We start from the raw sequence: 15,501 nt of genomic DNA, 5'->3' as shown, positions 1-15,501 counted from the left end.
AGACAGTTCTTCCTATCAGGCTATAAGATTTAAAGTTTGGAAAATGGTACCCAAATTGGGAAGGACAATATATATTGATCAAGTATAGCCTAGAGGAGTATATATGCTGAAAAATATTGATTGTGAAATTCAAGGCCGAGCCATTAATAGAAAATATTTAGAAAAATACTACCTACGCTATGCACAAAATTAAGGAGGTATAACAGGATCTCTAAAGAGGATATAAGCACATTACTGATAGCAGAAGTGATGCTTCAAGAAAAGGGCAACAATTGCTTAGCAAATCTAGACCGAGATTGTGGATATTCGATTATACAGATATCGAGGGCTGACATCCCATTAGCCTCTTGATTATCGGTTGATGAGATGTGGGGCCATTGTTTACACCCTATCTTGATAATCCAGCTGGCATCCAAAAGCAAGCACCACATCGAAACAAAGTAGATGAGAGTCACGTAACCCTTGCTGGATGGGCGCAAAGTTTGGTTGTAATGAATCAATGTGTGGGGACGTAGGCCAAGAAGGTAGGATTCAACCATAGCATAGATATGTAGGCCAAGGAATTGGAACCTAGTTATGATTGACCATGATTCATTGGTACAAGCCACAAGCCAAAAGACATCATGATCTGGTTAATGGTTAAACTACACATAAGCAAACCATTAGAACTGCTAAGGGTCAGCGATGTGGCACTACAACAAAAATAGTTTTAGATAATGGTCGGGAAGCAGTGGCTAAGAAAATCGTTGCATAAAGTGCTCTATGGCAATGGATTTTTTAACCATTGTCTTAAATCTAGTTTTAGGTGGCAGTATTAGAGCAGTAATTTTAAACCATTGCCTTAGGATAAATTATGCAATAGCCATACAATAGATTTCAGACACCGTTTCAATAAAAGTTTATATCTCAGCAGCAGTTTCTGCCTCTGTTGCCTGTACATCTGCTTATTGAAATGTTTCAACTACATGCTGCCTTGCTATGGTCCATCAATGGCTTTCCAGCATATGCCACATAATCAGGGTGGAACACAAAGGGAGCTTAGCGTGCCCTTTTGGCAATTACGATACTTGCTCTCAATACCTATGACATGGTAGGAAGATGTCGTCATCGTAGATTTTTGGACCTAAACCATCTGTAAAAATTTCAATATAATCTATAACCCAAATTATAGCTCAGTTATTTTCTGAGTTCATAACAAAACTTAGTTCATTTTTTCAGGTCAATCAACTAAAACTTTTGCCAATTATTTATAGTTCACAACCAACCTTGTTAATTTTCTCAAATCAATCAATCAAAACATTTGCCGATTATTTTCTGACAATTTGATGTTTTTGGCCAATCAACTAAAACCTTCTCCAAACCTATCCCTGGCTCAACATAATCTAATTTAAAATTTAGATGGACCTTTCTCCAAGTTTCAGTTTTTTAAACTTGTTACAGTAAAAAATAAAAAGAAGTAAAAACTATTACAATGAATATAACTCTAAAATAATAAATACACAATGGTAAAGACAGTTAGACCCTTGTTGGTTGATTTGAATGCTCTTAAAGATGCTTCACCAACTCTCTGACGTTGAATATGATCATTTTGCTTACAATAAAAGCTCTTGAACGATTTTCTCTTTGAAGCTCTCTTTTTAGTTTTTAATTTTTTTTTTTTGGCTCTAGTGGATTTCTCTTTATAGTGCTTGACATGTAAATCAGCCTCAAATTATGATATTCATAATAATCACGTTACCATAACAAAAAAAGCTGCATATGCAGAACATGAATAATAAAACCCATGACATCTAATATAAGCTTTAATGTTGAACAAACTTTGTAGCCATCAAATTCAGATATCCTGAACCTTGGGATTCTTGAAGACAGACGACACAACATAAAACACATCATAGGAACAAGGGGGACTGGATGGAATATACAGGTTTTCAGGTCTTATCTGCAGAGATACTCCATTGGCTTAGAACAATCCAAATGTGTTCTCCCCGCTGTAAGTCATGTACAAAAAACCATCTTCATCTTTGTTCTCCTCGTATATTGCAGACATCATTGCAGCTGCAATAAAAATATTCATCATCCCAACATGGAATAACCAGAGAACAGAAACTGCATTATGATGTTGCAGGTGGATTTCTCTGACCTGTGGGTGGTAGAGTGTTCTTCACAAAAATGAAGATGGCCTTCTCAGCACTGAGCTTGATCCTCTTGCGGACCACATACACAAATTGTCCCACGGTGAGATCAGCAGGAACTAGGTACCTGCATCATCAAAAATCTTAGTCGCGCAAGATAATAGCAAACAAAAGAAATCTAACATGAGATTTAAATTACCATCAACTAGTAATAGCAGATGACAAGAGGATAAGGGGAAAGGTCTTGACCAAACAGCAGCTGGTAGCATTAGGAGTTCTAAAAGCAAGCACATTCACTCTCAAATTCCCATAACCAATCACATGGAAAATTTTAACTCTCATCCTGCATCTTTTGCCTGCTCCATTTTTTTGTAAGTTGAAAATTTTCCCTTAATTTTTTGCATGTAGAAATGCAAGGCCAAATCTTATGGGTCACCAAGCAGAAACACCACATCTCAAGGTACCTAAGCAGTAGGTGGAACCTGGAAACCCTGCTTTCTGTTCCCTCCAAACTCACCATACTGCAAACAATATCCAAAATTGTCTCTTGCTCAAATGGTGATTTGTTTCGCCCACTTGAAATCATTTTCCATAGACAGGAAATGAAGAGGTGAAAAGTTCACCATACCGCAACGATATTACAACAATATTTTTATGGTAGAAGAAAGGCAAGGAACATGAATTATTTATTGAAAACATTAGCACCTACTACACCCTCAATATTCAAACAATGGGCCAAATGCTGGAATCCCATCCATAGAACACAAAAATTTATAGCAATATAACAAGACAAGCTAGATGATGCATGGTCTTGGCAAATACATTGAAGAAGTGGGAGGGGAGCAGCCAAAATAGGAGGTTTTGAAGGAAGCCCCTATGGGCCAAGGCCTCCCCTAGAAACCAACTTCCTGAACATGCATTAAAGTTACCATACATGTATTTGACACATCCAGACCCAGGCTGATTCTAAAGAATGCCCTAGCCAGCTATTGCTCACTTTCCACTATACTCGGGTGTTGCCTAGCTATGCAGCCCAAGAGGAGGGTGAATTGGGCTTTTCAAAAACTTTAAGTGAAATGCAGCAAAATAAAACTCGATGAGTGAATGTGTTGCAATAAGTAATTTACAAAAGTAAATATGCCTGTGATCAATGCAAACAATTTATGCAACACAAATACAGCAAAATTTATAGTGATTCGGTGTCAACTCTGCACCTACATCCACTCCCCAAGACACCCTTTTTGGAAATTTCTATTATAATCTTTTCATAATTATAGTCCGATTATTTTACCCAGGCTAAAACTCAACCCGGTTGATTTTCACTCGCAATCAACTAAACCCACCACCGAGCCGATCCCCAGGCTCAGTACAATCCAATTCAAGGTTTGGATGGACCTTTTCCCAAATTTCAATCCCTGAAACTTGTCACAATAGAGTGTAAAGAATAATATGTAAACACAATAAAATACTGCTCCTTAAAGATAAATACAACGAATAACTGGAGCTTTGAATCCGTTGGTTGCCCTTAATTGAACTTGAATGCACTTCACCAACTCTCTCAATTGTAAAGGATGTGATCTTTCAGCTCTCAATGAATATACTTGAATATTTTTCTTTTCGAAGCTCTCATCTTTTCTTTGGCTCTTCAATTTTAATCTATTTCTCATTTTTTTTCTTTTTTTTGGTGTTCTTATACATTTATACCACTTAAAAGTGGTTGGAAGACTATCCTAGCTATTAGACATGTTGAAAGAGTCGTTGTGAGATAAAAATGACCAATCTGATTTATAAAAAACTAGCTGTTACTGTTGTCAAGCACAGAAAGGTCGACTCAACGTTTTCAGAGGGAGTTGACTCGAACTTGCTATTGTTTTTGCTACGCTCTTTCTCCTGCGACCATTGTGGAGTCGACTCTTTTAGTTTAGGGGTCGACTCATTATCTTCATAGGTCGACTCTCCAATAAACTGAGTTTTACTGCTCTGTCTTTTCTCTGTAACCGTTCAGGGATCGACTCAATTGCTTCTGGGGTCGACACTTGTCTGACTGGAGATAGCTCATGTTCTTCATAGGTCGACTCGCCAATATGGTGAAATTTATAGCTCTATCTTTTCTCTATAGCCATTCAGGGGTCGACTTGCTTGCTTCTAGAGTTGACTCTAATTTGATTGGAGTCAGCTTGTGTTCTTCATGGGTCGACTCGCCAATATGATGAATTTTACGGCTTTCTATCTATCTTCTGAGATTGTTCTAGGGTCGACTTGTGATCTGCTGAAGTCGACTCGTAAGGGCATATCAGTCTGTATTAGTGTGCCAATATCGAATTATTGCAATCGAAGGGTCGACTCTTGAGATGGCTCAAGTCGAAATTTTTTGTATTTGCATGTGAATATTCAAGAATTGCTTCAAGGTATTTTTAGAGTTGAGTTCCTTTATGTAGAGCTTTGGATAATTAAACTTCATTTGAGAGTTACAGAAAGTTTTCTTCTTGGCTTTCTGTAAACATTCGAGCATACTCAAGGCAACTAATTAGTAAACTCAAATGTTATGCATCATCAAAATCAAACCATTAGGGTCAACATCGAGATTTGATGCAACACATCAATATTAAAGAATACCTTAATAGTAGTCTTACATGGATGCATGTTCATATGATGTGACTATAGTTTTAAGCTAGTTGTCAACCTACCACAACCCTCTATCCTGGCTTGACACCATCTATGTACAAAATGTAGACAAAGTTCCCTTATAATATAATAGAATGAAATATAATAGATATAATATAACAATATAATTAATATAATATAATATAATATAATATACATTATATTGTAACATCAATAATATTGAATATAATATCATACTAAATATTATCATATCCTTATTATGGATAATAATAATGTATTATATAATATTAATATCATATAATATTATAACATTATAGTATAATGCAAGGTTTGCCGAATCTATACCGAAGGTCATATCGAACAATGACCGATTTCGTATGGTAGAAACCTGTACCTAAGGACCGCCGAACCGGTATCGCGACCCGTACCAGTCGGCGATCGGTATAGATTCGGTATCGAACCGGAATCGGTACGGCTAGAGCAATAATGATGCAGTGCCCACAATCAATTCGGATAGGGTAATAATGTCACAGTGCCCACAGTCAACCCGGTTCGAAACCGGATTGAGTCGGTCCGACCGGTTCGCACCGAGTCGGCATCGAACCAGCCCGTTTCGATCGGTTCTAGTCCAAAAATGATCGGTTCCGGTCTATCCCTTTACAGTTCCGACCCATAGAATTGAAAGGGGAACCAACTCGGTTTCGCACCAGATCGGCTCGGTTCGGCGGACCTTGCCTGTACCATACCATTCCAAGACATTCTGAAAACATGAAGAGGGGGAGAGGGAGGAGATAAAGGAAGAGGAGAGAGGGGGGCCAAAATCCATGGAGGGGCCACGTGGATGTAGGGCAGAGAGATAAAGAGAGATGGAGAGCGAGGGGGAGAGAGGAGAGGAAGGGAGAGATGGGACTTATCTGAGTGGGATAGTGGCAGTTGACAATGGTGAGATGGGCACGAAATCTGTAGGAGGGCTTTCAAAGCCGAATAAAAGAGGTCAGGGGGAGGAATTTTATAAACTGGCGGTTGACCTTACACGAGAGGTTGAACCATCCCAGGCCAGCATTGGTATGGTTTGGTACGGGCCGAATTGACCTAAAATAATAGTATAATGTATAATATAGTATGATAATATAATATTCTAATACATAATATATTTTAAAACATATTATTATATTATGAAAAAATATGTAGTTGAAGTGCAAACTTGTCCAAATTTCATAAAAAATCACTTTTTGTCCATTTATCCCCAAGTAACATCAAACAGCACTTTTTAATCCCCTCTCATCATCCAAACACAGAGAATAACTGCAACCATTGCTTGGTATAACACCATTAAGGTTTATACTTGTTTATACTAGTATAGATTAGTATAACTTTTTCCATATCCCTAAAAAAACTCATACCCAATCAAAACGTAGACTTATTTTCTGGACAACTATTTCAAATATCCACCAGCACATAACCTTTCAAACCTTCTTTTGATAAGATATCTGTCCATGGGTACACAATGATCTGCAAAATCCAACATGTCAGATCCACATTTCACCCTATCTTTTAGACAAAACCCGCTCCATCCACCTTTCTCTTTTTATTTAACAGTCGTCTGCCAACCCATTTTATGGACAGCTAGCATTCAGCACCCAGAACCTAAAACTTAACCTTTGAATTAGATTCTTTTTCTTAACCTTTCTCTGTAAAAATGACTTTCAAGTTTCCACAAGAAAATAGTCTTTAAAAGCCAAAGCATTCCTTTTTCCTTATCATTCCATCTTTCATATTGTACCTGATTAAATCATGCACAACCTTGATCAAACATCTATTCACATGTCAGAGCAACACATGAAATCCACATCTACCCACCAAATAATCACCCTTCCATTCCATTTTTGTCCTTGCAATTCCGTACTGACCACAGTCTACTCATACATTTTCTGAAGAACTAGCATTCCAGCAGCTTAATCCAATCTTTTTAACTAGCATTCTCATAAGAGTCCTAAACACTTCGATTATCAACTTATCATATGTTCCGAAATTATCTAACATGTCTTACTGCATTTGGGATGATTATCTGACCACCATTATCCAACAAGTTGTCCACATTTCCATCTAAAAAAACATCTGTTAAACATACCATTCTGTCCTGTCTGATGCATGGACCACTATACCATACCATACTAGATGGAAATGGATGTGAAACTCAAGTTCGAGTTGGTATAGGTTCCGACTGAGGTGTTCCAACCCCTACCAAGCTAAAAAGTTTAAAAAAATGATTAGAGAATTATTTCAGTACAAGATATATACTGCACCATATCTACCATACTGTACCAAACTAGTAAGATACTTGTACGGTACCCGATACCAAGATAGCAGACCTTGGTCTGATGTGTCTATGTTTAATCAGCATTATCAGAACGTACAGCAAAATCTATTGAATATGAAATCCTATACGAATCTGATATCAACCAATCAAACAAAGGAACCAAGTCATAAATTGACAGAGCAAATTAGCACAAGCAACCATAAAAGGTACAATTTCCACAGACAAATAGTTATCGTATTAGATAGAAATTAAGATAAAGAACTTAGTCTAATTTTGCCCTTCAGCCACTATAAATTTCAGCAATCACTATTAAAGGTGAATAGAGTCCCAGACATGTAAACAACTGTCATGACAATAAATTTTGTTCTACATAATGGTAGTTGTTATAATAATAAGCATGAACATGAATAATTAAAAGTTCCTTTAATACTAAATGTGCATGCAGTTAACTGACTTCTTCTTGTCAATGTCTGGTACGTCACTCCTTTCAGCTTTCTCAACGATCACCTATATTAATAAAAAATTAGATAAGGAACTAAACAGACTGGTCATAGAACATGTAAGACAAGAATGCAAGAGTAACTCACAGGAATTCTATCAGGGTACTTCTCTCTGATACGAGCAGCTTCTGCCTGTCTCCTCTCTGAGGTACAGAGGCATAGTTTAGAATGACACTAGAATGGGAAAAAGAACAAATCCATTATATGTAAAGTTGATGGAAAATCTGGAACTAACAGCTGATTGTAGGACTACTTTAACCACATAGAAGACAAAAGATTAAAATGGTTATATCCTGACAGATGACATCCTGATGAGAGAATAACAGGATAAACAAATTCCTTCATAAAATGCAAGGGTTATGCTGTGAACTTTACCAACAGAACTGTAGCTCTGTGACTACAAGTAGCAGGCAAGCCCTGGACTCTGTTTTCTCTAACAAAAACTAGAGAAAAAATACTGAAAATTGAAGGTATCCAAATAACAAACTTTTAGAAGTCCTAGTTTAGCATCCAACTTAATTCCCTCTTTACTGGCCTGGTTTGGCCAGACTGTGTAGACTCAGTAGGGCCACACTACTAGGCTCCATTTTAATACAGTATTAAGCCTAGCAAATTCTCAGACCTGTTACATTCTGCGGCTCATTTCATTGTTGTTCTAGTTAAATCAAGCATTCTTTTACTCTATAAGTAGAGATAAGCAACATTTATTATTTAACATGGTTTTATGTGGCAGGACTAACAGACAACGTATTATAAATCAGATGCCCCCTACATGTGTTATGTCAGGTGGAAACAAACATGCAAGTCCCATGTAGTCATTGTTGCAGAGCAGCACCCCAACTAAAATTGAGTGCATCAGACCCGATGATGTATCAATATATACTCATATTCAAGTGCACATATTTCACTGTTAGTTTGAGATCCTAAGAAGCCAGAAATACTCAGTACAAACATAACCAACCAAAACTGTTCAAAAGCTTTTACGCAAATATTGTTTACCACAGTCAGTCAATGATTGTGTGAACATCTCGAATATGTGGGGAGGACAGACAAATATGCAACATTATGCTCAGGTTTACAACAATGGCAATACAATTCAGCAATATCCACAAGAGGAAAAGAATAAGCTAAACAAGCATCCAATATAAATTACTTCAAAAAATAGTATATCTATGGATCCATTCGAAATTTCGAATTATCCAGTTGCTATAAAGTGAGAATGAACTTCTGCTTGCAATATATGTCACCTGGTAGTTATTTTATCATATACTAGTTTACAATACTATAGAATTATATCATTAACAGCTCAGAAATAGAAAATTATGAGCTATTCTCAGGAACAACCCTAGACATGCAGAAATGCTACTAAATGTTTTCCAACTATCAGAATGAAAAGTATGAAAATAATCGGCTTCTTATAATAAAATCTCAGCATATTATTATGGATTGCACATAAAAATAAAACAGGCAAGCAGCAAAGTAGTGTTACTTGGACACTTGCTTTAAACTAACCGAAGTGTCCAGAAATTCAACTACAAAAAAACCCAGAATTGGCACTTGACACAATAATGTGCCCATATGATACAATATATTTAGAAACAATACAAATAAAATGTTGTGGCATTTCACCAGAATTATTAGAGTACTTAAAGCTACATCATTTGATATGGAGAGGATAGGACAGACTGCCAACTTTTCTGCATCAGGTTATTCCTTGCAGGACACTCTAAAACATTGTTCTAAGACAACCATTTTCAAAAAACATATCTTGTCCAAGCATCCAAAAAACTTACACATCAAGGAATATTATAGAATTAGAGTGTCCATGTAACATGGGCAAACATGTCTTGGAAGTTCTGCCTCCTTTGAAAGGATATACGCACTATCCTCCATTTAGAAAGGGTCTAAAAATGAGGAACATGGAGCAGAACAAAACAAGAACATTTCTATCCTATAGCTTAATCTTAATGCTAAAATTATCTATAACTTACAACACTACCATTAAAGAAGGATATAATTTGAACTTCAATTAAAAGATACACTTTCCACTTGCCATTAAAAATGCTTCCATTAGAGAAGGATATAAAATTTGAAGAAAAGGGTTCAACATGCAAGGTTAAACCTAAACTGCATGTGCTATGCACGTGTTTTTATTTTTATTTTTTTGTAAGACATGTAATTTTTATTAAAAATTAAATTAATAAATGATATAACTATAATGAGATGCAATCATATTTTTAAATATTTTTAATTAAAAACTATTTAAATAAAAAATGATGACAGATGTGAGGAAGGACTTATGCCTTCACCTTGTGGTTAAAGGCCAAACATCCTAGAGTTACCCATGTTTTGACAACTCAACTTTCAACTCGTCCTCCTAAACCAAAACATTTTGATTTTCATCTTTGACGCATCTAACATGAGTTAAGTCTCTAGTTTTCCCTTCTTTTAGTCTTGCAATATTATAGATATATTTCACCCCATCTTTATTTACTAACTTGCGACAAACTCTTCATAGACCTTGAATCTAGCCTCTTGTACCACCTCTCAACTTCTTTCTTAGCCACCTTATAGTTTTCATATGCTTCTCTTTTCCCATATTTAGTTAGTCTTCCATATCACTCCTTTTAGAATTCATTGCCAACTAAACTTTCTCATTCCACCACCAAGTTTCCTTACCATAGGACAATTTTCCCTTTGACTTTCCTAATACCATTGTAGCTACTTTCTTAATACTATTGACCATCTCATCCAAATGATATTGATTTCCTAATCTAGACCCATTTTTCTTCCTTCAATAGTCTATCCTTAAATATTGTTTCTCCCCTAACAAAATCTATGACCTATTCCTCGGGTTCCTTTTTTTTAATCCTTCTCTTCCATTTCCTAATACACACATCAAAAACCACTAATCTACATTAGGTGATTAAACTCTCACTCGCTATAGCCACACAACTTTTAAACAAAACTTGAACAGTCCTTCTAGCAAGAAAGAAATTTATGGACTAGTATTATGCCCGCTTTAAAAGTTATCTAGAGAGAATCCTTTTAAAGCAAATGTTAGCTAATACTAGGTCATATTTCATCGAGAACTCTAAAATAGCATAATCTTTCTCATTTCTCTCTTCATGCACCCTTTCAAAACCTATACTATATTACCCATTTTTTGATGGGATAAAAAAATGTAATGTCTGGAATGCGGAAGAGGTGAAGGTCAAACACAGCTTATGCACAAGAACATCATAAGAGTTTGCATCATATAGTAGAACATATTTTCTAGATGGTCTAACAAATGCTTCCATTGGATAATGATATAATGGGAACTTCAAATAAAAGGGTTCATGATGTTAGTGGGGATGTGGGATGGGGATCTAAACTGCATATTTTCAACCTTTAATCCAGTTGCAATACTATATATGCTTATAATACATAAAGCTTAGTGAATCACATACCATAGTAATTTACAAGAAATTAAAAAGATAAAACAATCAACTTTTACTCTGCACTACAGATTGCAAAGCAACAAATCGAAGAATCTCTAGAGCTCTACATATCAAAAAGAAACACTATAAAGTGTAGGAACTCCACCATTGCCGAAAATGAATATGTATTGAAATTGACCGAAGCAGCTCCATCACAGCATCAAGTGGATTTCTCCCTCGGCAACTTTAATGTAGTTTCAAAATTTAAACAGTATATTCAAACAATGATTGATTAATCATACCATTCATGAACAAATATATAAAATGGCCACGAAAAATAGCAAGCTTGCACTTATCTAAAGTACTCAGAAAAGCTGTAAGAGTAGGAGACAAGCATCCTTGGACCACCATAAACTAATAGAGCATAGGTAGAAGGAAACAGGACAATAAAGAAAATACAAAAGAAAAAGATGTTACTAATATAACTCGCATCATACAAACAATGACAGGTGCATTTCTCAGAAAATCTTACCATTTTTTTTCAGTAAATCAGTCTTCATACACATGGTAGAATTTGCAAATTCATTATAAACCTCAACATAATGACAGTGTAGACTACCACAATCCATAACTTTCAATACAGCTTTACGCTTCTCGTAATATTTAGAAGGTTAACCCTAAATTTATAAAGGCAATTCAAGAAAAGCCCATATGGAGTTAGCATCATTATGTTCATTTGTTTCAATTTTGATCCAACTTTCTCAAGCTAGTACCTAATTTATTGTTTAACACACCACATCATCAAATAATCACTAATTACCAAGATATTAAAAACTTATAAATCATGTTTTCAGCAATCTTGATTATTTGATAGAATTGAAATCCTTCTGATATATTTTCAAGCAAAAAGCCAACCAAGCATCTGGAGTACACGATGCAAAACCTCCAGATCACTTTACCAGAGAACACCAAAAAATTCCAACATTGTGTCAGCCATGAGGTAAACCATGCATCAAACGTTTGACTAAGACTGAAATGTAAAAGAAAGAGAACAAGGCAGAAAAGGTAGAAAAAGAAGCAAAATCCTAGCATAGATATTCAAGAAAGGGTTCACAATGTATGTTGACAGGGGGTTAAGGAATCTAAACTGCATACTTTCAAAATTTTATTAAAAAACACTATCTGGTTGCCATGCTATATAGAAATTAAACCCCAAAAAAAAAAGATCTAATTTACATACTAATAACTTAAATATGCTTGAAATACTTAAGGCTCTAGAGTCACATATCATTGTAATCTACAAATACAAAATTAAAGAAGCGTGAATTTTCCTCTGCATTGCAAACTGCAAAGAATAATATGGAATGGAAGAGTCTCTGGTGTTATAAATAGCAGAAAGGAGCACCTCAAAGGCTAAGAACTGCATCATTGCTAGAACGCTATGTCTTTCAAATAGGATCCAAGAAGCTACATGATGGCATAATGTGGAAATTTTTTATAATCAATCACCAAATTTTATCCGCAACCATAATTTTGTTTAAATAATGAAACAGTATATATAACAACATAAGAAATCATGAAGATACAAATGATGTTGAAAAGACAAACTAAAAGCCTGCAAACTCTATCTATCATTGCTGAATACTCATGAAAGCTGTAAGAATGTGAAACAAGTATTCTCGGATCATTGTAAGCTGACCAAGCATAGTCGGAAGAAAATGGAAGGACACCAACAAAACATGAGGACAGGGTCCCTGTCAATGCAGTACCTCCATCATAAAAACAAAAACAAGTCATCATTCTTTCCAGTAAATCAGCGTTCATTTGAACACAATAATTTTGTTTTGCAGGTATGCAAGTTTCTCCAAATCCTTTTCAAAGTATAGCAACCTCAAACTTCATAATGATATAAACAAAAGACATACAAAGTGAGTATAATCGGGTTCTTTCTGTTTCAATTTCATACTAGCTTTGCCAAACCTGTACCCAATTTACAGCTTAATTCTCTAGTGCATCGCTCTACAACAGAACACACGGATATTGATACTACAACTAGTCTAAAACATATATTTCACAACCTTGATCACCTCATACACTTCAAATCCTTCTTCCTTCATAAAATTCCAAAACAGAACCCACCATAGCTAGCATACAAGCAAATTCTCCACAACAAGCTAACGGGGGAAAACCCTAGAAGTATACAAGATCTACCGCCACATGGCGAACCATACGTCAAACTCTAAACAAAGATTACAAAAGGAAAATAATGCAAACGAAAGAGAAAGAATAACAAACAGCAACATCAATTAGGAATTTTTTGGAAAAAGAGGGGCATAGGGCAATAAACCGAGAGGATGTTCCAATTTAAAAGAACTCCTCGCCATGGATCTCCTTCTCCTGCGATTGCCCAGGCAAATTCCCATGTCAGGAAAACGACGGAGGAACGACGAAAGAACATCGCAGATCGATCGAGATGACAACATAATGGGATACAAGAAATTAAGATGACGTACCGATTCGCAGCAACGAAAATCTGACCGACCTTGGATCGATCGATCGATCGATCAATGGATGCAAGAGAATAATTCCTCGCCCAGAAAAGAAATCGATGGGAGAACGTAACGGAAATAGAGGGGAATTTTGGGGGATCGGAGTGCTTGCTACTGATGGAGTGCTTGCGATAGATAAAGGCGCAAGAAACCGAGACGGGAAAGCGAGTCCCCTGTCACAAGCAATCCGTGCCCCTCTTTTAATACCATACAGACGCGTGGAACGCGCCTATCTAATCACAAGTTTGGTGTTTTGTTCATAATAGCATTGGTAGGGAGCAGAGATTAAAATCACTACCAAAAACGGGTGGATAGGTGATTAGATAGAATAAAATAACTGTGAAGCGGTAATAGCCGATCCGCGCCCATATATCTTTTTAATATTAAAATTTACTTAACACTCTTTCAAAATTAACATCCTCGTTAAATATTTATTTTACATGTATATTTTTTTATATATATATACTTATATCATCAATGCAGTTAAAGAGTTAGTAGTTTAAAATTGAAATGACGAAAAAATTCTTAATGGGTAAACATACAAAAAAAAAATTATAAAAATATACATGCAAATAGTAATTTTGGAGGATATTCATGTAATTTTTTATATTCAAAAGGGTATACATACAAAAAAAAAAAAGATTTTTGGATAAATACCTTCTAAATATTGAAATTTGCACGAATGCCCTCCAAATTGATATTTACATGCATGCCCTTACAAAAAACTATTTTTATATGAATACCTTAGACATAGCGAGTTAGCTAACATGATTAACCAAAATCATATTTATTTAAATTAAAATTATAAAAGTATCTTTTATTTCTGAAGCAGGTAATAGGTTAACATGTTTCACTGAAAACTGATATCTAGACCTATTTTGAGAAATTTTTCAATCTCTTTCGACCCTCTCTTTCACTTCTCTGTCCAAAATCAAAATCATTTTCTCGACTTCCTTCTCTGCCATAGACAACCCTTTATTGTATCTTTTTTAACACGAAGATGATCAGGTGATGCCTTTAACTTTAAAACTATTTTTAAAAAAATGCTGCGAAAGATTTGTAATATTTATCTTTTAGTGTATGAGATTTGCAATGTTTATCTTTAGAGTTGAAAATTCTTTCATGTGTAGGCTAGTGGCTGATTTAGAATTACTATGACAAGATGAGCCCCATACACTAGATCTTTTCTTCTTCTAGAAAATTGAAACTCCAAAAAAAAGTAGCTTAAGGTATACAATGTAAAGGGTGGCATTCTACCACATGGTTATAGAGGTTGTTAATAAGTCTGAAAGGTTCGAAATTCTTTAATGATTTTGCTTGGGGATGATTAATATTGTTTTTCCACCCATAAGCATAGCAGTAGTAATGAAGCTTGATTATTGCAATCTAACATGCGCCTTTAATAGATTCTAGTCTTTTTCTATTTCTAATATATGCCCTCATATATGCATCTATAACAATAAATATAATAAGCTATGTTTCGATCAAATAAGATATAGTGGTCGTTATAAATGAAGAAGAATAAAGTAGAATTCCATAATTTATGAAAGAACTTTTGTAACTCTTTTTGTTATCTATATCGAATCAATCTTTTTCTTAAGCAACTTTTTTATGGAAAACATTGAAGAGCGGGCACTAGACAAATCTGAGTGTTAAAATATGTTGAAATAGAAAAAATTAAATTAATTTTTTTTGTATGTAAACCCTCCTAAATATGTGAAATTGCATGAATATCTTCACAAAGTATTATTTGCATATATATTTTTATAAATATTTTTTTGCATATCTACCTATTAAGAATATTTCAGTTATTTTTAATTTTAAACTGCTAATTTTTTGACGGCGTTAGATAGTGTGGGCACATATGCAAGAAAAAAGAAAAATAAAGGATATACATGCAAAACAAGTATTTTTAAGGATATACATATAAATATCAATTTTAGAAGGTTATTA

General features: G+C 35.1%; 1 protein-coding gene across 3 annotated transcripts; it reads right to left on the bottom strand.

Moving 5' to 3' along the window:
• Nucleotides 1-1,768: 1,768 nt before the first annotated feature.
• LOC103697397 (autophagy-related protein 8C) lies at nucleotides 1,769-13,728 on the bottom strand. Of its 3 annotated transcripts, none has more exons than XM_008779246.6 (6): nucleotides 13,513-13,728; nucleotides 12,699-13,396; nucleotides 7,665-7,720; nucleotides 7,532-7,584; nucleotides 2,141-2,259; nucleotides 1,769-2,055 (listed from the first exon to the last, which is right to left on the bottom strand). In XM_008779246.6, exons 2-6 carry the CDS (start codon nucleotides 12,703-12,705, stop codon nucleotides 1,961-1,963), a joined length of 330 nt encoding a protein of 109 aa, XP_008777468.1. In that variant the 5' UTR covers nucleotides 12,706-13,396; nucleotides 13,513-13,728; the 3' UTR covers nucleotides 1,769-1,960. The 3 variants fall into 3 exon arrangements, with proteins under 3 accessions (XP_008777468.1, XP_008777466.1, XP_038973308.1); XM_008779244.4 differs by having other exon boundaries at nucleotides 13,347-13,396; XM_039117380.2 differs by lacking the exons at nucleotides 12,699-13,396; nucleotides 13,513-13,728 and adding an exon at nucleotides 11,166-12,692 and having other exon boundaries at nucleotides 7,665-7,751.
• Nucleotides 13,729-15,501: the final 1,773 nt, after the last annotated feature.

Source organism: Phoenix dactylifera, chromosome 8, assembly GCF_051530095.1.
Source record: "Phoenix dactylifera cultivar Ajwa chromosome 8, Ajwa_hap1_PhDact_Kaust_v1.1, whole genome shotgun sequence".
Lineage (NCBI taxonomy): Eukaryota > Viridiplantae > Streptophyta > Magnoliopsida > Arecales > Arecaceae > Phoenix > Phoenix dactylifera.
This window is presented reverse-complemented; position numbering and strand designations above follow the sequence as displayed.

Coding starts and splice junctions, on each gene's coding strand:
- LOC103697397 (XM_008779244.4), bottom strand. CDS start 13,383: ATGGCGAGGAGTTCTTTTAAATTGGAACATCCTCTCG. Junction 7,721..13,346: donor TAAATTGGAACATCCTCTCG/GTTTATTGCCCT, acceptor TCTGTACCTCAG/AGAGGAGACAGGCAGAAGCT. Junction 2,260..7,531: donor CCAGACATTGACAAGAAGAA/GTCAGTTAACTG, acceptor TTGATGATGCAG/GTACCTAGTTCCTGCTGATC.